General features: G+C 49.5%; 3 protein-coding genes across 4 annotated transcripts in view; 1 reads left to right on the top strand and 2 right to left on the bottom strand.

Annotated features, from left to right (window-relative positions):
• Positions 1 to 167: 167 nt before the first annotated feature.
• On the top strand, positions 168 to 1,317 carry MRPL43 (mitochondrial ribosomal protein L43). Its single transcript, XM_006053181.3, has 3 exons — positions 168 to 315; positions 405 to 511; positions 627 to 1,317. The coding sequence occupies exons 1-3, from the start codon at positions 185 to 187 to the stop codon at positions 866 to 868; spliced, it is 480 nt and encodes a 159-aa protein (XP_006053243.1). The 5' UTR covers positions 168 to 184; the 3' UTR covers positions 869 to 1,317.
• A 791-nt stretch (positions 1,318 to 2,108) lies between these two features.
• On the bottom strand, positions 2,109 to 15,824 carry SEMA4G (semaphorin 4G). Its single transcript, XM_006053180.3, has 16 exons — positions 15,693 to 15,824; positions 12,280 to 12,746; positions 12,032 to 12,180; positions 11,703 to 11,765; positions 8,723 to 8,821; positions 8,507 to 8,600; positions 8,244 to 8,357; positions 7,870 to 8,039; positions 7,616 to 7,785; positions 7,206 to 7,350; positions 6,855 to 7,077; positions 6,333 to 6,448; positions 6,010 to 6,185; positions 5,756 to 5,817; positions 3,343 to 4,400; positions 2,109 to 3,215 (listed from the first exon to the last, which is right to left on the bottom strand). The coding sequence occupies exons 2-15, from the start codon at positions 12,401 to 12,403 to the stop codon at positions 3,571 to 3,573; spliced, it is 2,535 nt and encodes an 844-aa protein (XP_006053242.3). The 5' UTR covers positions 12,404 to 12,746; positions 15,693 to 15,824; the 3' UTR covers positions 2,109 to 3,215; positions 3,343 to 3,570.
• A 5,041-nt stretch (positions 15,825 to 20,865) lies between these two features.
• Positions 20,866 to 25,537, bottom strand: part of SLF2 (SMC5-SMC6 complex localization factor 2) — a 41,303-nt gene continuing 36,631 nt past the window's right edge. For both annotated transcript variants that reach the window (XM_006053183.3, XM_006053184.3), the window contains exon 20: positions 20,866 to 24,146. In XM_006053183.3, the coding sequence (XP_006053245.3) occupies positions 24,111 to 24,146 (36 nt within the window). In that variant the 3' untranslated portion in view covers positions 20,866 to 24,110. The remainder of the gene's footprint in view (positions 24,147 to 25,537) is intronic.

Genomic DNA, 25,537 nt, shown 5'->3' with positions numbered 1-25,537 from the left:
CCCAGCCCCCGGGTCACCACTCTCGTCTAACCCCTGTCGCCTGCAACACGGGTCACACGCGAGCCACTAGCCGTGACTTCGGAAGCAAAACTGCCGCCTTGCAAGTGTTCCCGGAAGCGGAAGCCTCTGGTTCGTCCCGCCCCCACTCCGCGAGACCCGGCTTGGCGACTGGAGAGCTGTGGCCATGACTGCCCGCGGGACCGCGAGCCGCTTCCTGACGAGTGTCCTGCACAACGGGCTGGGTCGCTACGTGCAGCAGCTGCAGCGGCTCAGTTTTAGCCTCAGCCGTGACGCGCCCTCGTCCCGCGGCGCCAGGTGAGCCGAGGAAGGGCGCGGGGATGCGACTCCAGCCGCTGTCGCCCCGGGTCAGGGGTCACCTTGCTCACCCTTCTCGGGTCCCTCAGGGAGTTCGTGGAACGGGAGGTGACCGATTTCGCCCGCCGGAATCCCGGGGTCGTCATATATGTGAACCCGCGGCCGTGCTGTGTGCCGAGAGTAGTGGCCGAATACCGTGAGTGGGGCCGGGCGAGGGCTGGAGGGCGGCGTCGGAGGGGGGTTCGGCCCGTTTGCCTGCCGCTCGTCTGACCCCTGCTTCGCTTCTGTTATCCCCATCTCCCTTCGACCAGTTAATGGGGCTGTGCGCGAGGAGAGCCTCAATTGCAAGTCGGTCGAGGAGATCGCCACGCTGGTGCAGAAGCTGGCCGACCAGTCGGGCTTGGACGTGATCCGTATCCGCAAGCCCTTCCACACGGACAGTCCTAGCATCCAGGGTCAGTGGCACCCCTTCACCAACAAACCGACAGCACTGGGTGGGCTGTGCCCTCGAGAGGTCCAGAATCCTGCCCCGACCCAGCGGCTAGCACAATAAAGACCAACTCCATACCCAGTTTGGACTCTCACTCCAGCAGAGGTGGTTCTTGCTCCTGGTTTGCTTCACGGGAGACAGATGGAGCCCACCAATGGGTACTTTTGCTTGGGATAAAGAAGAGCTGCCTATCTCTTTTGATGTCCACCGTGAGGGGCAAGGGACTGTGAGTCTCCTCATTCTTAGCGAGTTGACATCCTGAAACCTGAGAATCTTCAGAGATTTGACTTGGTCTTCATTTCTTAAATCCAAATCAATAATAGTGATCTCAAATCACAGTGAGGGCTTTCAAGGCTGGCTTCTGAAGAATTCCTTTTGGCCTGTTTCTGTAGCCAGTGACCAAGAGAGTCTGCTGTGAGCCTGGCATTGGGCTAGGCCCTTTATATCTATGTGAATGTTTGTGTGCAGATTAGAAAACTGAAGTTAATAAATTTGCCAAGGTCACACTTGAAGTCTGCTTCAAAATATGTGCATTTTAAAACTGTAACACCATTTTTTGACTATCCTAAAACCAGAAGCAAAATGAATAATAACTCTTCAGGATGGTGTAGTATCAAAGGCCATATGATTAATCTAGGCTTAACCCTTGGAAAGAGTGATTCTCAGACCATCTGATTAAAAGGCAGCATCTTCTAGACCTAGGGAGGGGAGGAGATGATGAGAAAAAGAGCCAGGAGGTAAAAACCTAGAAACTTTTGTATGAATTCTTGAATTATCATTAATTTTGTCATCCCCTTATCACCATGATCAGTAAATAGTGATCATTTTAAAAAGCCTGTGTGCCTGCTCAGGACAATCAGGATGGAAGCTGAGGATCCCAACTTCTGCAAAATTAAAAAAATAATTTATTTCTGGCTGTGTCGGGTCCTCATTGCTGCACACTGGCTTTCTCTAGTTGTGCATAGCCTTCTCGTTGCGGTGGCTTCTCTTGTTGTGAAGCACAGACTCTAGTGCACATGGGCTTCAGTAGTTGTGGCGAATAGCTCAGTAGTTGTATTCCCGGGCTCTAGAGCACAGGCTCAGTAGCTGTGACGCACGGGCTTAGATGCTTATGGGATCTTTCCGGACCATGTCTCTTGCATTGGCAGCCGAATTCTTTACCACTGGGCCACTAGGGAAGCCCTGAAAATGGTTTTATGGAAAGCAAAGCCCACCCTGAAGCATCTTTATCAAAAGCTTAGAAGCCTGTCTCCGGGTGATCAGGGGAAGACCAGCCTAGACCAAGCAGACCACTCATAGTAGCTGTGGGGAAAAGGGTATTTATTAACCAACAGTAGGGGGAGGAGCTGAGCCCAGCCTCCCCACTCTGTCACATGCCTGTCCCGCCTACCTGCGTGGTGAGCGGGGGCATTTCTAAAGAAGTGTAGCCAGTTTACAATAAATACATTCATTGTGGGGTAGAGGAAGGAGAGGTTGGGTGAAGAGCAGTAAAAATCCGTGGGATTCCACGTTCTCAGCTACAAAAATAACAGTCATCCTCATCCGAGGGAAATGGGGGAGCTCAGTCAGGTTTTGATTGTCCCATGTGGGCCTGGAGACTTCAGAGGCCCCTGGACCCTGAAAGTGCCCCGGTGAGGTAGGACAGGGGTGGGAGCCAAGCATCCAGACTCCCAGCCTCTGCCCTTTGCATAGTTCCGAGAACGGGCATCAGTGCCAGGTGAGACATCAGATCTCTCCTCCCCCTGCTGTGATCTAGGGGCAGCAAATGCTTGGTCCCCAAAAGGGAGGCTGGCTCATTGAGTGCAGTGTTGGTCACCCGTCCTAAGGAAGTGTCTGCAAGGACAGCTAAATGGGAGACAGGTCTCCCTCTGAAATGTTCATGGACCAAATCCGACAGACACAGGTTCGATGCAGCAAGGGGAGGCTCACAAGGTGCATGTGAATGGAAATGTAAGCACATGTGCGTGAGGAAGACCATGCCCGGAGCTGTCTCTGGCACTCCTGAGAGTGACCAGGGAGTAGGGAGGCTGACTCACAAGGGCTACACATTAGGGAAGAGGGAAGGATGCAGTAGTCTTACCTTCCCAGGCTGGCCTGTTGCCAAGCTCTTGCCAAAGAGGTCATCACATGGGGCTGGGACTACAGGAAGACTAGATAGGATGGGAGGTGGCAATTGAGAGGGTACCCAAAGTCCAGAAGAAGGGATGAAATGCAGGAATGCACCAGGAGGTGGGGGTGGGGCCCTGCAGCCCAGCTGATAGGCATTCTTCCATGTGCGCACGTGAATGCACGCAGGGTTCAGGTGGCTCTGGTGGCTGGCAGAGGTCTGGTTTGTTTTCAGGACCATCCAGCACATAGGGCCAGGCAGAGGGTGGTGACCTTGAGGCCACCTGGACCTGCAGAGCCCTGCCTGGGAGAAAGAGGAAGGGTGTAAGCAGACGAATGGGGCAGGAGGATGGCATCCTCTCCTCCCAAGTGCTTAGGTTAAAAGGGAAGAGGAGTGGGGGCTAGGACTGCAGAGCCTGAGGGGCACCTACCTCTGAGGAGCACCGGTTGACCTGGGCTGCTCACAGATGGGTCTGTGGAGAGACTGAGAAGGGGGCTTTGGCTGGGCCTGACGCTGGCCAGCCCTACAGGGACATCACAATGTTGGGAGAAGGGCCTGGAGTTGCGGGGATGAGGGTAAGGTGTCCGTTGGGGAGGCAGCGGCCCAGCCTGGTACAGGCAGGCTGGTTTGGAAGAGCATTTGTCCTGGGAGGCTGGGCTCAGACAGAGCTCTCATCCAGGTGCTCTACGAGCTGTGTGTGCTTCCTCTTCTCCAGGATGCGGCTGAGCTCCTCCGCGAAGGAGCAGGGCCCCGCTGGCACTCCATTGTTGCTCTGCCTCAGGAGCACGTAGCTGCTGCCATTCATCCTGCGCAGCCGGCTGGGCAGTGTCACCAACCCATTGGTCAGCTCAGTTGGTGGCGGTGGGGGGGGCGGTGGCGGCGGGGCTGGGGTTCCCTCTCCAGGGATGATCTGGAGGCAGCCACCCTCTAGGCCCCCGGCCCGTTCCCCATCATCACCGTCATCATCCTCTCCAGGACACTGGCCTGAGACTGTCTGCAGCTGCACAGCAGAGCCCCCTGCCCGGCCAGCCCGACCCAGTGAGTATTTTTGACGGTGCCCTCGTCCACTTCCCCGAAGACAGGCCACATAGAAGAGGGAGGAAGCCAGGATAAGGCAGAGGCCACCAAGTGCAGCAATGGCTAACACGTAGAGCAGCCGCACATCCGGTGCCAGCTGTGCCCCAGGCATGGCAGGGGCTTGTGGAGCAGGGGCTGGAGTGGCTGGCCGCACCGTGAGGCTGTAGGAGGCCAGCAGGGTGCGGAGGCCATTCTCTTCAGCATAGCAGCCGTAGTTGCCGCTGTGCTCAGGCTGCGTGTCTGTTACCAGCAGCCCATCCACACCCACGCGGTAGCCATCCTGCCCATCACTCAGGCCCATGCTCCCATTGAGCAGCCACAAGGCCCGGGCCAGGTTGGATGGCTGGTCACAGGGCAATAGGACATCATCACCCCGGAGCACAGAACGGGTCTTCAGTGGTGGTGGTGGCCCTGGAGGGAGCAAGGGACAGGAGAACGTGGTCAGTGCCTGCTTATCCTGGGAGGGCACTGGAGATGGCAAGCCAGGTGGTTCACTGTTAGGTCCCCAGCACCACGCACAGAATCTAAAATTGCAGGACTAAGCCCTCTGTGCTCATGGTCCCACGCAAGGTTCAGTGGGCCCGTCTCACTGGTTTCAGTTCCTGACATCTACCAGTGATTCCTCATCTCTGCCTCCAACAAAGAGTTTTCTACTGAGTGTAGACTTGACTTTCTTCTATGTGCCATACATCTCTTGGACATGTCACAGGAACTGAGGCCAAAAGCTCCCTCTTAGATTACACTGGGTATTTTTCTTGAATTGTCATCACCGTGTATGGCACCACCAGCCATTTCCCAGAAACCTGAGTTTCCCTTGTCTCTTTCTCCCCTTCACCTTTGTATCTAACCCTCATTAAGATTCTGCTTCCAGAATCTTTCTCAGACCTGTTCACGTCTCTCCTTCCCCAGCTGCTGGCCCTCACCTAATCCATTCTTTATGCAGCAGTGGGGTGACCTTTTAAAAACACTAAGCTGATGATGCCATCCCCCTGCCTCAGCACAGTCTTGCCCATCTCTCCAGCCTCTTCTCTTGTTCAAACACCAAGCTTGCTCTTCCCTCTACTTGGGTGTCATCCCCTTCCTCGTGCCCTGTATTAGCCAGGTTAACTTGGAGGAGAAAGCATAACAGTGAACAAAAGCTCAGATTCCAGTCAGCCTGCTTGGGGTTAGGCTCAAATTCTCAAAGAGCTGATCGATTTTGGGTAGTTTACTTATTCTCTGTGTTACTCAGAGAGATTGCCCCTCATGGAGATGGTAATAATGGCGCCTTTCTCATAGGAATGCTCTGAGAACAAATGAAATGCGTGTGTTTGATCAGTGCTTGCCGCATGGTAAATCCTCGGTACATATTAGCTATGATTATTATGATTATTGCTCTTGCTTCAGATATCAGCTCAGTCATCTGATCTTCCTTGGGGAAGAACCTATTATCTCTCAAACCCTTGTCATAGTTGTAATTATTTCTTTTGTATCAAAAAAAGCCAAAGAAAAGAAGTGTAATTTATTGTGGGATCATTTAATTGCCTGTGCACAGACTTGGCTGTAAGCTCCAGAAATGAAAAACTTCACATCTTGAACCTGTTTGCTTATTTATAACTTTTCGTTTTGCAACAGATGCTTGTTGAATACTTACTCTGTGCTGGGTCATTCTCAGTGAAAGCACAGACAGAGTCATTCAGATATATATATGCACATACGGATGGCATCAGATGGTATAGAGGACAGACTATGCTGCCAGACCCACACACGGCCATGATGGCACTTACCTGTGTCCCTGTTGCCCTCGCAGCCTCGGTTTCCTCTCTCCATGTCCTGTATGAGTGCTGTCCTGGAGACAGAGGATTGGGATTCAAGAACAAGGGGAACTGGGCTGTAGTTTGGCCAGTGGAAGGGTCAGTAAAGCTGTTACTAACAACCGGACCCTACTGCCCGCAGCTGGCAGGCCCTCCTTCACCCCTTAGGCCCTGATCCCGGGGGCAAATGGGACCCTTGAGCCTCCCCCGACCCCCATGCCTCTCACCTGCTATTTTGGGACCTGTTGGCTACGGTGGTGGTCACCATGCAGGCATGGGTGCTGGGGTCCCAGCCACAGTAGGGGTCCCGGGCCAGGATGCAGTCATAGCAGGAGCGGTAGCGGGAGCAGCTGGACAGTGGTAGCTGGATGACGCCACTTGGGGCCCCCACGTAGAGGCTATGCTAGGAGTCAGAGAGAACAGCTGGTTGGCAGCACCTCACTCCCACTTACAGACACACACACACACACACAGCCAGTGTCCAGCCTCCCACCTCCCTCTGTCTACTCTGGCAAGACCAGAATATTGAGGGTCATGAATCAGGGGCTACCTGCATCAGAGAGATGACCAGGTTCTCCACAGACTGGGGATCCTTGAACACCTGTGTCTCTTCAATAATGTGCATCCCAGAGCCCAGGACCACAGCCTTGTGGATCCAGCCATCAGCTGGTATGGGAATGGCAGAAGGTCAGACTCCAGTGGAATCTACTCTCAGCCCCCTGCAATAAATAGCCTAACGGGAACCGCTTGGAGTCCTGAGGTCAGGGACAAGGATTCAGCCAGTAGCAGTGGGTTCTCCCGAGATTGGAAACTCCAAACTAGTCATGGCAAGAATTATTGGATTTAGAAGCATTAGTGACCAGAGTCAAATGTCATTGTGGTTGGTGACAGGAGTCAGCAGTCACCAAGAGCTAGTGGTCCTTGGGGACCAGTAGTGATTGTTCACTGAAGAATCAACATCAGTGGTCACCAGGGGTTTGTGATCGGGGTCCTCCAGGGGACTGGACGTCAATAGGGATCAAGGACTCAGGCCAGCAGTCACCAAAGGGCTCAGGCCAGGGGTCAGAAGCACCTGTGCCCAGAAAGAGCAGGTCATAGGTGGGTCCGGCGGGTGTGCTGACAGGTGTCCCCGTGAGGTGTGTGTAGCGCACACTGCGCTTGAGCAGCAGGGGCCGTCCACGTGTGGGCACTACAGGCCGAGCCATCAGTGGGTGTAACTTCACAAAGTCCAGAACCAGAGATGGCAAGTCCTGGGATGAGTTGTAGCCTTGGCTTCGCAGTGAATCTGTAATGCACTGTGGTGGGGGATAGGGTGGTGAATCTTAGAATTCTACCACTGGCCCACCCTCCCCACAAGGTTAGACCTCCTCCCCATCTTAGGGGTCCTGTCTACTCAGCACTGACCCCAGGCCTCAGCACTCACCGAGCCAGGCCGGGGCTCTGGCACCCCGCCCTCGTAGCGGCCCCAGCGCCGGACACCATCCTGGTATTCCATGTAGGGGCCTGCGAAGACAGCCTGCACCTCGGCCAGGTCATAGCGGCATATGGCTGAGGCCTCGAGGGTCTTCCTAAGGATGGGATGGAGGGGACGAGGCTGAGTCACACTGAAAGGAGCCTGCCTACCTGCCCAGCCTGGAGCCCCCTGTCGCCCTGACCAATGCCAGCTCCAAGTCCACAGGCCCTCTCCTGAGTGGCAGCAGACCCCTGGACGTGCCTGAAGTTCTCTGTCTGCGGCTGGCTTCCCCCCAGGGGGTCCTATCTCATCTCCCCTGACCTCTGCTCCAGTCCCTATGCTGTCCCCATCCCTCGCCTTCCCGCCATCCCTGAACTGACCACTGTGTGGTCAGCGTGAAGGCCGCATAGAAGTGTGTGTGTGCTGAGGTGTCAGCTTGCAGGCTGCAGACACCGCGCAGCGTCTCATACTGTGGGATGTGGCAGATGAGGCGCGCCTTCAAGAAGGAGGTCCATTTCTTCTGCAGGATCTTCTTCCCTCCCAGGTCTCCCTGGGGGGGCAGGGGGCAGGGGGTCAATGGCCAGGGTCAGAGATTCAGCCACTACACCCTTGCCCTGACCTCAGTCCTCCTCACCTTGCACACCCGGGCCACACGGGCCACGCGGTGACTGCTGCGGCTCTGAGCAAAGCTGCCTGCACCCTCCTCAGCAGCACGCTCCGTGAAGAAGTAGTAAACTTTGTCGTCGTCACCCACGGCACTGGCCTGGCTCTCCCGCACCAGGACGGAGAACACAAACTCAGCATCTGTGGGTCAGGTGGCTTCTGAGATAGTTTGGGGATCTCCACCCACTGCCCCCACCCCCACCGCACTGCCCTTATTCAACCACACCCAGGAAGAGACAGGCTCACCTGGGGATTTGGGGATGGGATGATGGTCAACTGCCCAAGGGAGTACGGATGCAGAAACAGTCCCCTGCCCCCCATCACCCTGGGCCTCATCCTCCTAACCATTGAGCCAGTGCATTGGTGCCTCCTCTGTCCTCAGGGAGTGTGGGTGCCGGCTCCGGCGGATGTCAGGGATGCTCCGGAATTCATACCGAGTGGCTGTGTAGAGGCCTCCATCTGAGGCACGAACATGCCCCGCGTGAGAGACACGTCACACACAAGACACATAATACTACATGGGTGGCAAGTCCTAGCAATGAGATCCATGTCTCACAGACAGCATGCCTGTGGTTGAGGGGCCTGTGTGGAGAGGAGAGCATGCTTACCAATGATGAGGCCAGTGAAGCCGCGGGCTGGGTCATAAGGACACTTCTCTTTCCCCTCCTCGAAGCTGGTTGGCAAGGTGAAGGCCTCAGCATCCTAGGGGAGGAAGGGCCCAAAGTCAGTGATCCTGAGGACAGGCAGGGGTTGTCGCCGAAGGTCAGACGGGTCCAGGGTCAGGGAGCAGGGGCGGCAGTCAGGGCAGGGGCAAACACACTCACAATGGCTGCACAGAGAGGCTGGAAGGCGTGAGTCCCACATGCGTAGAGGTGGGTGGCATTGAGCCGCTGCAGGAATCGCACATGGTTGAAGCACTCGGTCTGTGGGATAGATGAGGAGGGCTGTGAGCTCCGGGCCTCCTTAGAGACCGCTTCCATTAGGCCAGCTCTGTGGTCTGGCTCTTGCTCCCACCCACAGGACAAACGGTTCCTTCTAAGATCCTGGTGGGTGTTCTCACTGCTCAGGACACAGACTGTTCCCGGGAACTCGCTGTCCTTTGGTCTCCCAGGGGCATGACTGCTCTTTCCTTGGCTAGCTCAGCTTACCTGACACACTTGGCTGGCTTCTCCTGCATCTTCTGTAGTCCCCTAGTCTGGGGGCTCCAAGGGCTCTTACCACCTGAAGATGCTTCTCTCTTGCATGTTCACAGCACCGTCTGCCAGTCATGGAGCTCCCACACCCGCTTCAGGGTGGCATTACCAAACCTACCCCCCAGGTTCCAGCCATTGCTCCACCTGCTAGCCCACAGACATGTCGAACTCATGCTGTCAGAAACTAGGCTCATCCCCTCCTCCGTCCTGTGCATCTTCTCCCTTAAACCTGTTCTTCCAGTCTTTCCCACCTCACTTCATCCATCCATCCTATTACTCAGTCCAGAAACCAGGCGTCATCTTTGCTGCTTCCCATTCCCTCACCCCCACATTCAGTCTCTCCGTGATTAAGTCTTTATCCTACACGTCCCATGACTTGGTCCACTTCCCCTCCACTGCCACCACCCTAGTCCACATTATCACCGTCATCTCTTCCCTGGGCAGCCACAGCGACCACCTGACAGCTCCCCCACCTCTCTGCCTGTCTTTACAAAAGCTGTTTATTGATTCAGTAAATGAGGAATACATGCACACGGTGTAAAATTCAAAAGGTACAAAGGGATATGTTGTAAACAGCCTCCTTTTTTATCCTGTTGCCTTCAAAGGAGACTGCTGTTACCATTGTCTGGATTTTCCTTTCAGAGAGATTCTACCAGTCAGCACCCTCTTGCAACCCACTTTCCGAGGCATATTTTAAAAATGTAAACCAGATCATGTCACTGCTGTATTTAAAACCCTCTGTGACTCACCAGAGTCCTGAACATAGGGCCCCACATGCTCCTGGCCCTACATGACAGAGCCCTGCCCCTTCCTCTGGCCTCATTCACCCTCCTGCAGCCACAGTGGCCTTCTCTGCCTATCAAATGCCCTAAGCCGATGCCCTCTTGACTTCTTTGCCTTGTTAATGATTCCTCCTCCTGTCTGTTACCCAGGGTTTGAGTTCATGCAGGCCTCTATGTCTTTACCCCACCCTCACCAGGTGCAGACTTTGGCATCCAGCCCTCCTCTCCACCAGCTTGCTCAGGCCTCCCTCCTCTGACCCATATGATGCCCCCCACCTCCGCACTACCTTTCTTCCCTCCAGACTCACTCTATTTTAATTCATTTAGTGCCTGAGACCAGATAAGTATTCTTAAAATAGTGTTTCTCCAAGATGTTTCCATTAAAAAGGGGGGAGCGGGGAGGGGGAGTTCTGTGGTCAAATGAATAGAAAACCACAGGTAAAAGCTACCTTTACTGGAGACACCTTAAAGCCTTAAGGGTATTGCTGTGCATTGTAGGATTGAGCATGCAGCATTTTCCAAACTCATCTAACTATTAAACATCTCTTTTGAAAATTATTGCTTCTGAGAACATGCATTGGGAAATGTTCTTCTAAAGTCAAAGATGGTCCGGGACCAGCAGTGTGTCAGCTCCATCTGGAAGCTCATTAGAATCGCAGAATTGCAGGCCTTTCCCCAGACCTTCTGAGTTAGCATCCACATTTATAATACACCCAGGTGATTCGAGGGCACGTTAAAGTTTGAAAGTCTCTAAAATATCAAATGGTGAGGGTACTACTGTCATAGAATAAAATCCAACCCCCCAGCTGGGTGTTAACAGCCCTCCATAAATTGGGCTCCATATGCTTCACCAGCTCCATTTTCCACCCATGTTACACTTAGAGGCATCCTTTGATGAAATCTCCTGGAGACGCCTTTAAGTGCCGCAGACCCACTAAGTCAGAATCCCCCAGCTTGTGGGCCTTGGGGTATTTTTAAAAAGCTCTCCAGGTTCTTCCCTGGCAGTCCAGTGGTTAAGACTTTGTCCTTCCACTGCAGGGGGTGCCAGTTCGATCCCTGATTGGGGAACTAAGATTCCGATATGCCACGCCACAAAAATATAAAAACACTGTAAAAAGCTCTCCAGGTGAATCTGTTACATAGCCAGATATAGGACCCCTGCAGACATTCTGTTCTTTAGCTAGAAGGGGCTGACACTTCACTAGAGAGTGTTAGTTTCTCAGTCATGTCCAGTGTCCGACTCTTTGCGACCCCATGGATTGTAGCCCACCAGGCTCCTCTGTCCATGGGATTCTCCAGGCAAGAGTACTGGAGTGGGTTGCCATGCCCTTCTCCAGGGGATCTTCCTGACCCAGGGATTGAACCCAGGTCTCCCGCATTAAGGATAGACACTTTACTGTCTGAGCCACCAAGGAAGCCTGACACTTCACTAATACCTATGGAAAAGTGGGTATTTGAGCTATTCCTTGACCAAAGCCTCATTTTTCTCATTGAAAGTGGAGGATAACACCATTTCCTAGGATTATTTTAGAACGAAATTAGATAATAGCTAAGTCAACACTTACTAGAGATTACCTGTTGTTATCATGATTATTATTTGGGAGCCCAGAGGAGATTAAGATAATATCCAAAACCACGCTAGTAGGTCACCAGATGTTTGCATTTCAAGTATCGCTCCCAGGCCAGCCCCTCCAGTGGCACTCACAGTGTCTACTGTGGTTGCAGCAACTGACTGGCTGATCTGTTTCTCCATCTGTGTCCCCACCAACTGTGATAGCCCCCACTGAAGAGAAAGAGGAAAGGAGTTGGGAACAGGGCGGATCACATACCTGGTTGTTTTTCCCTTTTTGATGACATTTGCTTTGCATCTCTGGAGAGGCCTCCCAGTGAATCTGGAGGGGGTGGTAAAGGGAATAGGCTGATACATAGAACCCGATGCCTTTGCCTCTCCCAATTACCTGTGGGACAAGGTGATAGGGCCCCAGGGTGAGGTAAGTGTCAGAAGGAGCATTGGATGTAAAGGAGACCTGGGCCAGGAAAGGCAGTGCTGTCTGACCAGGGGGTTACAGAGGACTGACAGGGTTTCCAGGAAGTTGAGGTCCTACGATGCTGAATGAAGCTGGATACCCTCTGGGCAGTCTAGGCTCCAGGGGCTGACCTCTTTGTGAGTCCCATCTCCTATGTCTTGCGCATTGAGAGAGAACAGGGCACCTCGGGCTCCCACCAGCAGCCTTGCGGAGGCCTCCTCCAGCAGCAGTGTTGAGTAGTTCTGGGCTTGGCCCTTGAAGTGCCGGGTCCCAGAGAGCTCTGGGGAGAGCGGGATCAGTGAGCCCAGCCCTGGGACTGCCTGCCTCCCCACCTCCAGCCCCCAGCTCCTGCTGCCTTTCGAGGTTGGGGCTGTCAAACCTTCATAGGGGATGGTCATCCGTGGGGTGGCATCTAGTTCTCTGGATGGTCTCCGCAGTGAGGGTCCAGGGACTGCAGTTGCTGTGAGGAAGCTCAGGAGGAGGGGCCAGAGCCTCCCCCACATCTTCCTGGGGAGGCCCAGACCAACAAGACCCCCAAAAGGAGCCTGGGCCAGAGGTTGGGGGATGATGGGAAGAATAGTCACAGGGTATTAAGGTCCAGGGAGGTTGCTTAGAAGGTCAGAGGTCATGGGGCCAGGGAGGGTCCTGGAATTGGGAAGACATGGAATCACATGATTGTGCGGCCATGGAATCCCAGGTAAGAGGTCAAGAAGAGGGGTGGATTCTAGACTGCCTCTCGGCATCAGTTACAAACTCCATGGTGGGGTCACACAGGGGTTGTAGATCACTGGTGGGGTCACCCTGCCCCAACAGCAGGGCTAGTTCTGGTTCACTGAGGTCTGTTTTCTGAAGAAAAGAAAAAACAAACAGAAAAAAAGTCTTTTCTTCTGTGTGTAGATGGAAAGTAGATAGTATTACCCTCTGAGTTCAGGTGGTATCAAAGCGAGGAGGCCCAGCATCTACGAAACTCCCACAAGAGGATGAACCCCATCATTCTGTGCTCCTTGCTGTTCAGATGCAGGAAGCTGGGTGGAGCTTGCCCACTTTACAAGACCCTAGACTCCCTTCAACCCAAATCTCAGGTGACAGCCCTTCTGTAACCTAGTCAGAAGCTAAGCTAGGCCTCCATCTTGGTAGAGCCCAGGTTCTCAGGAAGAATGCCTTCTCCCAGCAGTGAGACCCAACTCGGGCAGCAGCTGCCCCTCCGCCTGCGGGGGTGCCTTATGCAGGAAGGCCTGGGCAGAGATGCTTAATGGGCCTTTGTTTATTTTGCCCTATTTTCCCTTTGTTTTTTCTTTTCCCTGGCGTGAAAGCTCCCTCTGGAATTTCTCTTTAATTAGATACTTCTCCTCCTCAGCATTCCTCTCCAAGGGGGTGCACATCTCTGCCTTGCCCATGCGAGTCTGTACTGTCCTCTGGCTAAGCATCCACACATGCCCCCACCTGCAAACAGGCACTCACAGGCACCAGGGTGGGTATCTGCCCCTCTTCCCTCCCCACCCTCAGCAGTGCAGTTGTCAGACCTGAACAGGAAGCTCGAGCGTGCAAGGCCACTTAACTGAGGCATGAGCAACAAGGGAAAGGTGAACGATAGGATCCCTGAGACCTTGGCCACCTCCCTTGGTACATCTTGGAGACTGTTACCACAACTGGACCCTGCCTCATGGCAACCAGCTGGGGATGGGGTTGGGATAGGTGGTAGGTCTGATCTGACCCCTGAACTTCAGGCCTGATCTCTGAAGTTCCTTGGTTGGGCTAGGTGTGGAGAAAACCTGACTCACCCAATCTCATGAGACAAAGCCAGAAGGGCCACTGGCCTCTCCCTTTCCTTCCAGGTCAAATATTAACTAGGTGGCCTTGAAGAGAGGGCAGGGGCTGGGAATTGGCCACGGGGAAAACCGGAATTTGGAGGGTTTTTTCAAGAGGTAAAGGTCACTACTGTTCTGGAGCAGAGCCCAAAAATGGAGAATGGCGTATGAGTAGACTGAAGAGGCTCCCTGGACCACAGGAGGGGCATTGGATCCTGGCCTGGGGCTGGGGCAGTAAGAGGCCCCAGACAAACCGCCCAGGCCCCATCTCTCCCTGTGGAGGCACACCTGTTTACCTTTGGGGCCTCCTATTTGCTTAGTGCAGAAGTGGGGCAGGGGCGGGGGGAGCCCTAAGGCTAGGAGGGATCAGTCTCTAGGATTGGGCAAGAGGAATACACCCCAGGTCAGAGGAACCACTCAGAGCATGGTGCCTGGCACACTGACAGAGGTTTAAATGAGTCACGTGTGTCCAGAGGAGGGAGATGTGCATGCACATAGATACACACACATACATATTCATAGGAGGGCTATGAGCACACATACACATGAAGAGTCAGCCACACACATTCACAGTGAGGTCTGCACACATATGTTTACCTAAAGGGCCTGCCACCTGTCTATACATATTTACATGTAAAGTTGTATTCACATGCCTGTTCAATTAGCAAGGCACCCAGTCTCAGGGATTAACAAAGAGGGTTATACACCCAGACATGTCCCTATGGAAGACTGTACACCTATTCACAGGAGGGTCCTGCCCCTGTAGGGACACGCACACAATCCCACGGATACAGTGAGTCAGGCACCATCATGTCCACAAAAGGATCAACTACATTTATATGCACACAGTCCTCAAACACACAATTACATCTACGCAGAGACAAGCGTATGTACACATAGGGGTCCATTTCTCACGGCAGGCTTGGAGGCTACCAGTATCCACTGGGGGTGAGATGTAGAGCAGAACCCTGCCTCCCTTCCCCAAAGTCCTAATTCTAAGGCCAGAATCCAAGTTTGTGTTTGTGAGTGTGTGTGTGTAAAGATGAGGGAAGTTTCTGATCTCAGATGCTCAAATAGGATGCGTGCAAGGGTCAAGGCCAGTCTGACAAGGGAGGGAGGGGCTACATAACCCAGGCAGGAGGAGGCCCCTTGATGTAGCAAAGTAAAGATGCAATGAAACAGGTAACTTAACCCACCTCTACTGCAGTTCTAGATATGGAATTTGGGCTGGGAGTGCTCAGCCTGCATTTAACCTGTTGGGCAGGAGGGTGGGGCTAAATGGGGCGGGGGGACGGGCGGAGCTGCCATCCCCTTCCCCCAGTGACCACAAGGCTTCAAGGTCTCCAGTCCACATCCCGCACACCATCTCCGGTTTCAAAGCTTGCGATCCTCCCCCAGGGCCGGCCCCCTGAACTCTGACCACCTTCCCGCTATTAGATCTTGGGGTGGAGGGAACTGAGGAGGGTAGCCAACAGGATCAATGTAGGATAGGCAGGCTGTCAACCTTCATCCCAGATGTCCACCTGCCTAGTGTAGGCGGTATCCCTCTCTGCCCAGTAGGATGATGGTCTCTCCTGGCCTGAGAGCCCCTCCCCCGCTACCCTCGCCTTCCTTCATCCTGGACAGTTCGCGGTTCTCTCCTCTCCTCAGATCTAACCTCAGTCTCTCCTGCTGCAGCTCGAGGACAAGCTCTCCTTCGATCCCGCCAGACGCCAGGAGACGTGACCCAGATCCCGGGGAGCACTGTTCACCACGCGGGCCCCCGCCCCACTCCAGATCCCGACTCTGCGGTGGCAGGTCTGCGACCAGCGCCGCCCGAGGCCTGGCCCGCGCACCTCTAGAGCTTTTATGCGGGACTAGGGGACTTGGCGGTGAGAAAGGCCTGGCCGAGCCTGGAAGGTTTAACAGACGTAGGGAAGGCCTGGCCTGGCCCCCGCCCCCCGGCGCAGGCCCTACCGCTGCCCGCACTCCACTCCTGTCTCACCTTTGCTCGCAGATCCCCGGCCATGCAGACGGCGATGCGCGGCTCCGCGGCCCCACAGCACCAGCTGCGGGAGGAAGGGGCCGCGGCCGGAGGCGGGGCTGGTGGAGGCGGAGCCGGGGGTGGAGTAGGGGCCTGGAAGGCGGGGCCAGGGAGGCGGGGCCAGCAGGGAAGGGTGCGGGGAAAGGCGCTCTCTGCTTTCGCATCCCCACCCTATACTATAGGTCAAGGCTCACACAGAGCCCTCGGGCGTCTGGCGTGTCCCGCCCCCTAAGGCCGCGCCCCCTGGTGGTGGTTTCATCACCCTGTGCGCTCTGTAAGGACTTATCCCACCTTCCTACCCCTCAGACCTAGGACCCCTTGGGCTTGCTTTCTCCGGGGGATGTGCACACCTGTCCTCTGGCCGACTTAACTCTCCGAAGGCCCTCTGGCCAGTCCTCTAATGCGGAGCTCACTTTTTGCGCTCCTGCTACCTGCTTCTGCTCTCTGCCTAGGGCGGAGGGGCAGAGTAGGTGGACACCAAGTGTTGGGGCAGCTCTCAACCCAGATGAGGGTCTTGATTCTAGCTCAAGTGTCTCCAGCCGCCTGCTCTTTCAGCTTGAGGTCTGAGGGGGTCAGTCTTGAAGGGATGAATAAAAATTTGACCGGAAGTGCATAAAAGACAAATGCTGTTTTTCTGATTAAAGAAGCCACAAACATTTGCACTTGTCCACTCAGACCAACTCTCAGATGTAACTGGGGTCTACCTCCTCAGGGACTGGGTCACTCAGACACCTGCGTTCCCTTCCAGTTCATGTTGAATATCATTCTTACTCCAGATCTTACAGTGAGCTCCTCCTAGGCGAGCAAATATCCCTCCCTTTCTAGACTTGATCACCTTATCCAGAAGCAATCTAAGAAGCCTCCTAAGAATCAACTCTCCAGCTCCGTATTCAACTAGGGTAGTCCTCCCATGCACCCTGGCCCTGCAATTTCCCCTCAACTCGGGTCATGCTTCCTTCCCAACACCTATTAAATCTCCCTCTAGGGTTTAAAATCAGACCTGAGCTCTAGCCACAACCTGGTCTGATCCTCCCTCTCTCATTTGTGACAGTACTGATATGGTGTAAGAATAAGACCAAAATGATAAGAGCCACAGGGTCATAGGTAACTGAGCCTCACATGTGCCTAGGAATCTGAGCTCTGGAGGAGCAGGGAGTAGGGGAACAGGCAGATGAGCACTGGCCTAACAGAGGGTCAACAAGATTGAAGTAGCTGTCATTATTTAACTGAAGGGACCCTGGAAAAGACATGTCATCCCTTTTCTCAGAATTCCCCAAAGCTCAGTTTGGCACTTCATCACATACAGTCTGTAGTTTGTGCGGCTGTGAGACTGCATGTCGCTAGACAGCAGGGCCCACGTCCCGCTTCCACCACCCCCAGCACTCCGTAAATAGGATGTGTGTGTATGTGGAAGGGGAGGTAGCTGGGAAGAAATGTTTACATTCAAGTGTACACAGGGAATTTCCCTGGCAGTCCAGTGGGTAGGACTTTGCACTTCTACTGCAGTGGGGCACAGATTCAATCCCCAGTTGGGGAATTAAGATTCTGTAAGCCTCGTGGTGCAGCCAAAAATTAAAGTGTACACAAACTTTTACAAAGAGTGTCCAACTGAATATTTTTCGTTGTAGCTTCATTCCACCCTGATGGATTATCAGGCCTATTTATTAGATGGGAAACAGGCTCTAAGGTATTAAGTGACTTGCCTTGAAATCAGGACTGGAAAAGCCTGAGAAGAGGGAAGCAGGGTGGAGAACTGTCTGAGCAAAGGTAGAGAAGAGAGAAGCAGCGTAAACCTAAAGAATTGTCTGAGCAAAGGCAGAAATATGCAAGCTTGTGCACAGATGAGTGTTGGGGGAGTGGGCAGAAGGGAAGGGGCATGAAAGAGAAAAGTGAGTTTCATTTGATAAGATGGTTCCTAGTAGGAAAAAGAAGGGAAAAGTCAGCAAGTAATTCAGAAAAGAACACAGAAAAAAAATCTTAAAAGAGCTGATGGATTGAGTAAGTGCAAGCTGGGAAGACCAGGAGACACATGGCTATGAAAAGTAAATCTGCAGTCCTTGTGGGAAAGTGGGCTGGGGATAGTGGGAGGGAGGGCAGGAAGACTACCACCTTATGGTAAAGACAGCAGAGAAATTAAAGGGCAGGGGCCCAGGGGGCTAAGGGACATAGCTCCTCATGTTCACATAGAACTCAGTGCTGATTTAGGTACCTCAGGTGGTGGCAAGTAGGCCAACATGGTTTGGTCAGTTCAGCATTTAACTCACCTACACTCTACATGAGGCAAGCCTTTCTCCTCTAAGGTGCTCTGATGGCTGACTCAGAATCTTACACATTTTTAAATAAACAATGTATAAATCACAATGCTGAATTCTAGCATGGAATGCTAAACTGTAGCTGGGCAGTTACTTCACCATCTCTGATAATATAGATTCAGACCAAATCCATTTCTCTCTGCTGTCCTCCCACTTCAATCTCTGAACTTAATGTGTGACAGGAATTAATGGAACTTTCTATAGGAAGCCCTTTTGATTGATAATACTCCTCTCTGCAAATCAAGTATAAAATATGAATGAGGGGATAGTGACAATGGAAGAGACAAGAAATCAAACCAAGAAATTAACCTCAACTTAGCCATGAATCTGAATCTGGGGACACAAGGTCATTCTTTGTGCAGATTATTACTTACCCTCAAAGTCACTACCCTGGCAGCTTCATAGCTTCCTTCATAGCTTCATAGGGTGGCTATGAGAGGACCCCACTTGAAAAGATTCTAGTGTACTTCACACAGAACACAAATGTGGGTCTTGTTGTTGCTAGGTTATTCTCCCCAACTAGGCTGTAAGAAAGTGGCAGAGGCCAGTGCTGGTTGTCCTCAGCCACCTATACACCAGTGTTTAGCTCCAGGATTTGCACAGACCGAGTTCCTCACTGTAGCAGGGGTCCTGGGTGAAGGTATGAAGTCCTGAAACTTGAGCACAGGTTCCCTAAGAGAACTCTGGCCTAGTCACGCTGTCCTGCTTCGCCGTTCCCTGTGGCAGCACTTCCGTTCCGGTCTTGCCCTCTCCACCTCGTTTGCCCAGCACTCTCCCTTGAGGCGGCGTGACCTTTATTTTGTGTGCATACAGCTCTGGCGCTGCTTCAGCAGGCACTGTCACCAGTGTAACCACGTAGTCTCACTATTCCAGTGCCTCAGGAGCCTGTTCTGCCTGTTGCTTTTCCTTCCAGCTGGTCATCTTGGGAGTCAAACCCAAAGCTGGGCCTTCTGGTTTGCCCTCTGATTCCAGCCTGGGGAATGGTTAGCAAGGAAAAGGGAGTATCAGGACATGTCCACATAGGATGGAAAATCATCACCCACCACCCCGTCCTCAGCTTTAGCATGCTAAGTTTAGGGGGAGGGGGAAAATCACAATTTTTTTTGCCAGCAGGGACAAAGCAGGACAGAGCAGCTTCTGGAGCTCCCTGTATCAGAATAGAGAACACATACACTGTAATTTTAAGAGATATGGTTTGCTCAGAGGACAGTGAACCCCAAAATACTAAGATCAATTTTAATTATCATCTGAGAAAAGCCTCAGATTAAAACTAAATAATAACAGCTATTATTTATTGAAGTTCTTGCTTTATGCTAGACATTTGGCTAAGCACTTTTCACTCCACTAGCTTACTTAGCGCTCACTAATCCTGAGGTAGACACTAACAGATGAAGAAACTCAAGCTCAGAAAAACAACTTGCCAAAGATCACATGGTTGATACCGTGAATCTGGGATCTGAGGTCAGGACTAAGGGCAAGGGCAAGGCGCTTATCTTGGGCAAGGCTGTGCTACCTGCCTCCCAGTTAAGTACTTGAGGCAGTGTCTGTTTTTGCCTAGGCTGTGGCTCCCCACCCCAGTTGGAGAAAAGTGCTCATAGGTGGTCAGTTCAGTTCAGTCGCATCCAACTCTTTGCGACCCCATGGACTGCGGCACACCAGGCTTCCCTATCCATCACTAATTCCCGAAGCTTACTCAAACTCATGTCCAATGAGTTGGTGATGCTATCCAACAATCTCATCCTCTGTTGTCCCCTTCTCCTTCTGCCTTCAATCTTTACCAGCATCAGTGTCTTTTCCAATGAGTCAGTTCTTCGCATCAGGTGGCCAAAGTATTGGGAGTTTCAGCTTCAGCCTCAGTCTTTCCAATGAATATTCAGGACTGATTTTCTTTAGGATCAACTGGTTTGACAGGTGGTCAGTTTCCTCTTAACCAGCCCATCAGAAGAGAGAAGGAAATACTGGCATGGTTCTGGAACCCGAGGCCTCTGGCAATCATGCCTAGTCCTTCTGTGAACTTGGGAGAACAGTTTCTCCTGTGAGGTCGGCTCAGCCTATGTCTCCCTTTGGCTGGCACGAAAAAAGTGAAAGTGAAAGTTGCTCAGTCGTGTCTGATTCTTTGTGACCCCATGGACTATACATTCCATGGAACTCTCCAGGCCAGAATACTGGAGTGGGTAGCCTTTCCCTTCTCCAGGAGATCTTCCTAACCCAGGGATCAAACCCAGGCCTCCTGCACTGCAGGTGGATTCTTTACCAGCTGAGCCACAAGGGATGCCCTCAGCTGGCATATCCAGAGCTATCTATCTGCCTGGCAGGTTGGAGGTGGTCCTAAGCTCTGCCTCTACTCTGCATGGCTTCCCCTTTTTTTGCCCTGAGCTCCAGAAAAAGGAAGCCAGGCCAAAAGTATTCTTTTCCAGTCCTCTTTGCCTAATAAAATACCTTCACCTGGACTTCAGAAGGTAAGTTTCATGAGAGATCTTTGTGTTGTTCACCACTGAATCTTAAAAACAGTGCCTGACATGCAGTAGCAATACAGCTGTTGAATGCTTGTACTGAATGAGGTGATGTAAGAAGGAGATGATCACATTTCCAATGGCAGAGTATATAGCAAATTAACTGGGTATGTAACAGTGAACTGTGTACAACTATGGGGTCAACATGGTTCCTTTCCAGAAAGAGGAAATATCAAACTAAAAAACTGACTGAAGAATCCAATCCAAGAGGAAGAAATAGGTTTAAAAACCAGGTGGGGCAAAGGAAGAAACAGGACGTCCCAGATACTTAACCATCCCCACTCCCAAACAAATATTACCAAACACGTGTTCAAACTGAGAAAAAGCCATTTTAATAGCAGACACATACATTCATAGGACTTTAAACAAGACGTAGTATAAAATCTGTTAAAAAAAAAAGGGGGGGGAAGAAAAAGGAAATCTGCATTTACCTGTAAACTTCCTAAAAGCTGGTGGATTACCTGGCTCACAGGACTGCCCAGAGAAAGCAAATGCACAGATAATGAGGTGCGCCGACACTGTTGATGAGTAAGAAATAACCGCAGATCACACGCTACATGCCCAAGCCACCTGTACTCCAACGTGCCTTCTAAAGAGACAAGCCAGAACGGTCCTCCTCTAATTCTCCAACTCAGTCACTCGCTAATGGGTCACCTCTTCAATTTTTAATTTCAAAATTACTCTTGGTTTAAAGACTCCACACATTATTACTGGCCCATCCCCACCAACTATACTTATTTTGACAGATATAAAAATGAAAATACTCCAACTGAGCCTGGATGACAACGCACCATTTTCTCCTACGTCCGGGGAGATTTTTGTGAAGTCAAAAGCAAGCTGTTACTTGTATTAAAAAACAAAAACAAAATGCCAACCTTCTAAAAGGTGACAAAGGCACCACTGCCATCAGGAGAGAAACAGAAAATGTACAAATATGACTTTACTGCTACATAGATGCATTTTGTGCATGGAAAGCCTCTTCACTTAACATGATATAACCAACAGAATTATACTTCAGGATAACAAGAAAAGCAGTTTAGATAAGGCAAACAGTTACACACAAAAGCATAAACACTTACAAGTACCTTAAGTTTCAGCTTGCAATAAGGGCAATAAGTTTGACATACAGATCCAGAAAATTAGACAAGGTGATTTTTGACACAGTAATATTGCCAAACACACCACCTCTCAGTGCAAGCTTTGTTTGCCAAGTCCAAAAAGTGACCTGACATTCTCTGTGCAACAAACATATTCGCCCCCCACTACCATCCCATTCACAGGGCAACAGCAGCAGGAGGGAGACAAAGCATGGGGACTCAGAGGGTGAAGGATAATACTTGATTTGGGAGAAAAACCATGGGCTACTTGTGCTAAAGAGACTCACAAAAATTTCTGAGAGCCCCAATGAAAATACTGTTGGAATATGACCTGGAGACTAAGGCTATCTACCAAGTCATAAATATAACTTCAAATTGATTGGTTCAAATTGATGTTCGGCCATTTATTTTAAAGGGACAGATGAACTTTTTTTCCAATGGAGAGAGACAATTAAAAATAGAGACTTCTTATTGGAACTCCTAAATAAAACGTATCAAAGTGGTTTTAAATTTGATGAGCAGTTATCTGCTGAAACTGCAATACAAAAGGGTCACTTTAAAAAAAAAAACACCTGAATAACCCACTCGTTCCCCCTTTCAATGTACACGATTAGAAAATATTTACACACTGTAATTACAAGCAATATAAGCAGTATTTTATACTTTGAGATATTGTACACTTTACACAATGCAAAATGAGAAAAATATGAACACTTATAAAATTACACACAAATAATGTATATGTACAAAATATTAAATTACAGAGAGTGAAAGCCCCCACTGTTGGGCAGATAGATGCCAGAGTTTCAAGCTTCTGTCAATATAACTCTTTGTATCTATCTCATTAACCATAAGTGGCATTTTCTAACAATACCCTTGAGAGGTAGTATCAAGATAATAATATTCTTACCAGTAAACGCAACACAGAATAAAACTTTTGTTGGTCTGACTCTTGAAGCCTCATTCAGTCAGGGTTCTTAGGGACTAGATTAACTTAAGTCTTCCCTATAAAATCTCTAACTGCTCAATGTTTGACATGGGCTCAAAAGTTACTATTTTAAATGAAAATTTAAGATAAAATGCTTTTTACTGCTAAGCCTCAATTAGAGGTAGAAAGCTATTTTTCAAAATTTATTTTCTCCCCTCTCAAACTATAAACATCAAGTCCAAATCCCTTCCCCTTCATCCTTATCCCACAACTGGAGGCAACAGAGTGCTCAGGAGAGCAGTGTCATCCAAGTCAATACTGAAAGAAAGAAAAACAAAGCTGGCATCATCTTTCAGGAAACCAACTCTCCTAAAGGGACACTCAGTCAACAAAAGAATTCTTCAGTTAGCTAGTAAGAGTCTATTACTACCGAAGGCTTCAAAGGGCCCTGGGCTAAGACTAGCATGTGCATTTCTCCTAACCCTCCACCATTGAAACCAAAGGATGGCTTTCCAGTGTTTAAGAATTTAGAGCAGCTGTGGTTTTCAAGTGCAACAAATTTAAAATACAAGCACGCACACACATACATACATACACACGCGTGCGCAGTGTACCAAAGAATAAATGTTATTCAGGTCTCTGCTAAGGTTATATCCTCATGAAAGTAAAGTTTTTGGAAACCTGTTCAGACCTTTAGCTTTTACAATACAGACTTCTGAAATATGGCTACGAAGGGCCAGAATTCTAAGATTTAGCCAAGATGCTAAGATTTAACCAGTATTAAAAAATATATAAACGCATGTAAAATAAATCCAAAACAAACAGCAGATGTATGTTTTGGAATAAAAACAAAGCCACTATTTTATAGCTTAAACTCTTCCCCTTAAGGGGATCTGACAAGGTACCAAACTTCTGTTTCTCAACTGTTTGTTTAAATGTATTTTAAAAACCCAACAGATTTATAATCTTGAATAGTGAAGAAAAATGCATGGATTAAAACACCCCAGTGGTTTTACAAGAGTAACAGAAAAGATTTATCCTTTCAATTATTAAACTCAGTTTTAAGCTTTCCCCTTTGAGTCATAAAATAACTAAAAAGGAAAATTAAATCAAACTGGAACTTGATCTTGGTTTCCAGGTCCAGCTTTCCAAGTTGGTCTAAGCCCTTTCTTACATACTTCCTGTGATTATCCAAGTGCTGCAAATATAATCCAAAAAAAAAAAGATAACAGGCTTACAATTTAACAAGAGTAAACAGGGGAAGGTTAGATATGCAACTGTCAGCTGCTTCTACCTCTCCCCTCTCAAGGAATTCTTCTCTTTTAAAAGGCCAGTTGCTGTAATTAATCAGATTATATTTCATATCTGCTTCAGAAATGGCAATTTCTTCATTACCAGCTTAATTCTAGATACTCAAGTAGCACATCTGCTGCACAGTTCTTAGCTTTCCATTGGATTCTGTAGTATTCCTTTAGGAAAGGCTCTTACTGAATTTCTCTTAGTTCATAATTTTTTTGTTGCAACTCCTGTTAAGAATCTGGTACCCAAAAGTCATGAAGTTGCCCCTAGAAAAGGGAAGGGAAGGAAAAAAACAGGATAAAGGAAAATCAGATTATGAATTAATCCATATAAAACCACTAATCACCAGACAATGGGCTTTGATAATGAAATTAATAAAATGTTGACATAGTACATTTCTCTGATAATTTATCGTAATCAGATTCAAGTTTCACATTTTATAGTCTAACAATTTAAACTAAGTATAAATTAGTACAAGATGTTTTCCTCAGCAACACACACAGGTGGAGGGATGTATTTTAAAAGATTAATGAAAACATTAAGCTGATTAACAAAGTTTTGGTATTAAATTCTTTTGTTTTAATGCTACATCAGCAAAAAAGGCTGGCCTAAAAGAAGTCTATGGAGATTAGTAACTAAAACAAGAACAACAAAACATTAACATAATATTTCTCGAAGACTTCTGTGTTCCTGTTACTTTGATACAATCCCATTTATTACTGTGGTTGGTCTGTAAATAAACAGGATGGTAAACTTAATAGCAAGTGTTTAAACAATGCCCTTCTTATGGAAAGTATCCTTAGATATAATACCAAATCCCTAAGTGACAAAAGAAAAAAAAAACAAAACTGGACTTTATCATAATGAAAAACTTCTGTTCTTTGAATAACATCATCAAAACAATGAAAGACAACACAGAGAATGGGAGAAAATATTGGCAAATTATGTACCTCATGGGGGAATTTATATTTAGAACATATGCAGAATTCTCACAGTTAAAAAAATGGACAAAGGATTTGAATAGAGACTTCTTCAAAGAAAATGTGTGAATGGCCAACAAACACATAAAAAGATGCTCAACATCAGGGAAATGCAAATTAAAATCACAATGACATTCCTTGTCCCTATGTCTATATCTGAAAAACAGATAATAACAAATGTTGGCAAGAATGTGGAAAAACTGGAAACGTCAAACATTCTGGCAGGAATGTAAAACAGTGCAGCCACTTTACCTACACACAAATGTTCATGGAAGCAGTATTCACAACAGCCAGGAAGTGGAGACAATTCATAATAAGTAGACACAGAAAAGTAGATATATAAATCTACTAAGTAGATATATAAAATATGATATATGCATATAGTGGAATATTATTTGGCAATACAAAGGATATACAACATGCCAAACATGCATTAACTTAACATTATGTTATGTAAAAGAAGCCAGTCGTACAAGACTACATCATATATGATTCCATTTGTATGAAATATAAAGAATAGGCAAATCTATTTAGACAGAAAGTGGATTAGTGGTAGCCTAGGGCTTGCGGGGAGTGGGGATGGGAGTGCAGGTGCCTGGGGAATGAGGAGTGACTGCTAATGGGTATGAGTGTCACTTTTTGGAGTGACAGATGTACTAAACTGTGGTGATGACTGA

This window comes from Bubalus bubalis, chromosome 23, assembly GCF_019923935.1.
Source record: "Bubalus bubalis isolate 160015118507 breed Murrah chromosome 23, NDDB_SH_1, whole genome shotgun sequence".
Lineage (NCBI taxonomy): Eukaryota > Metazoa > Chordata > Mammalia > Artiodactyla > Bovidae > Bubalus > Bubalus bubalis.
The sequence above is the reverse complement of the archived record's forward strand: the minus strand, read 5'-3'. Positions and strand labels throughout refer to the sequence as shown.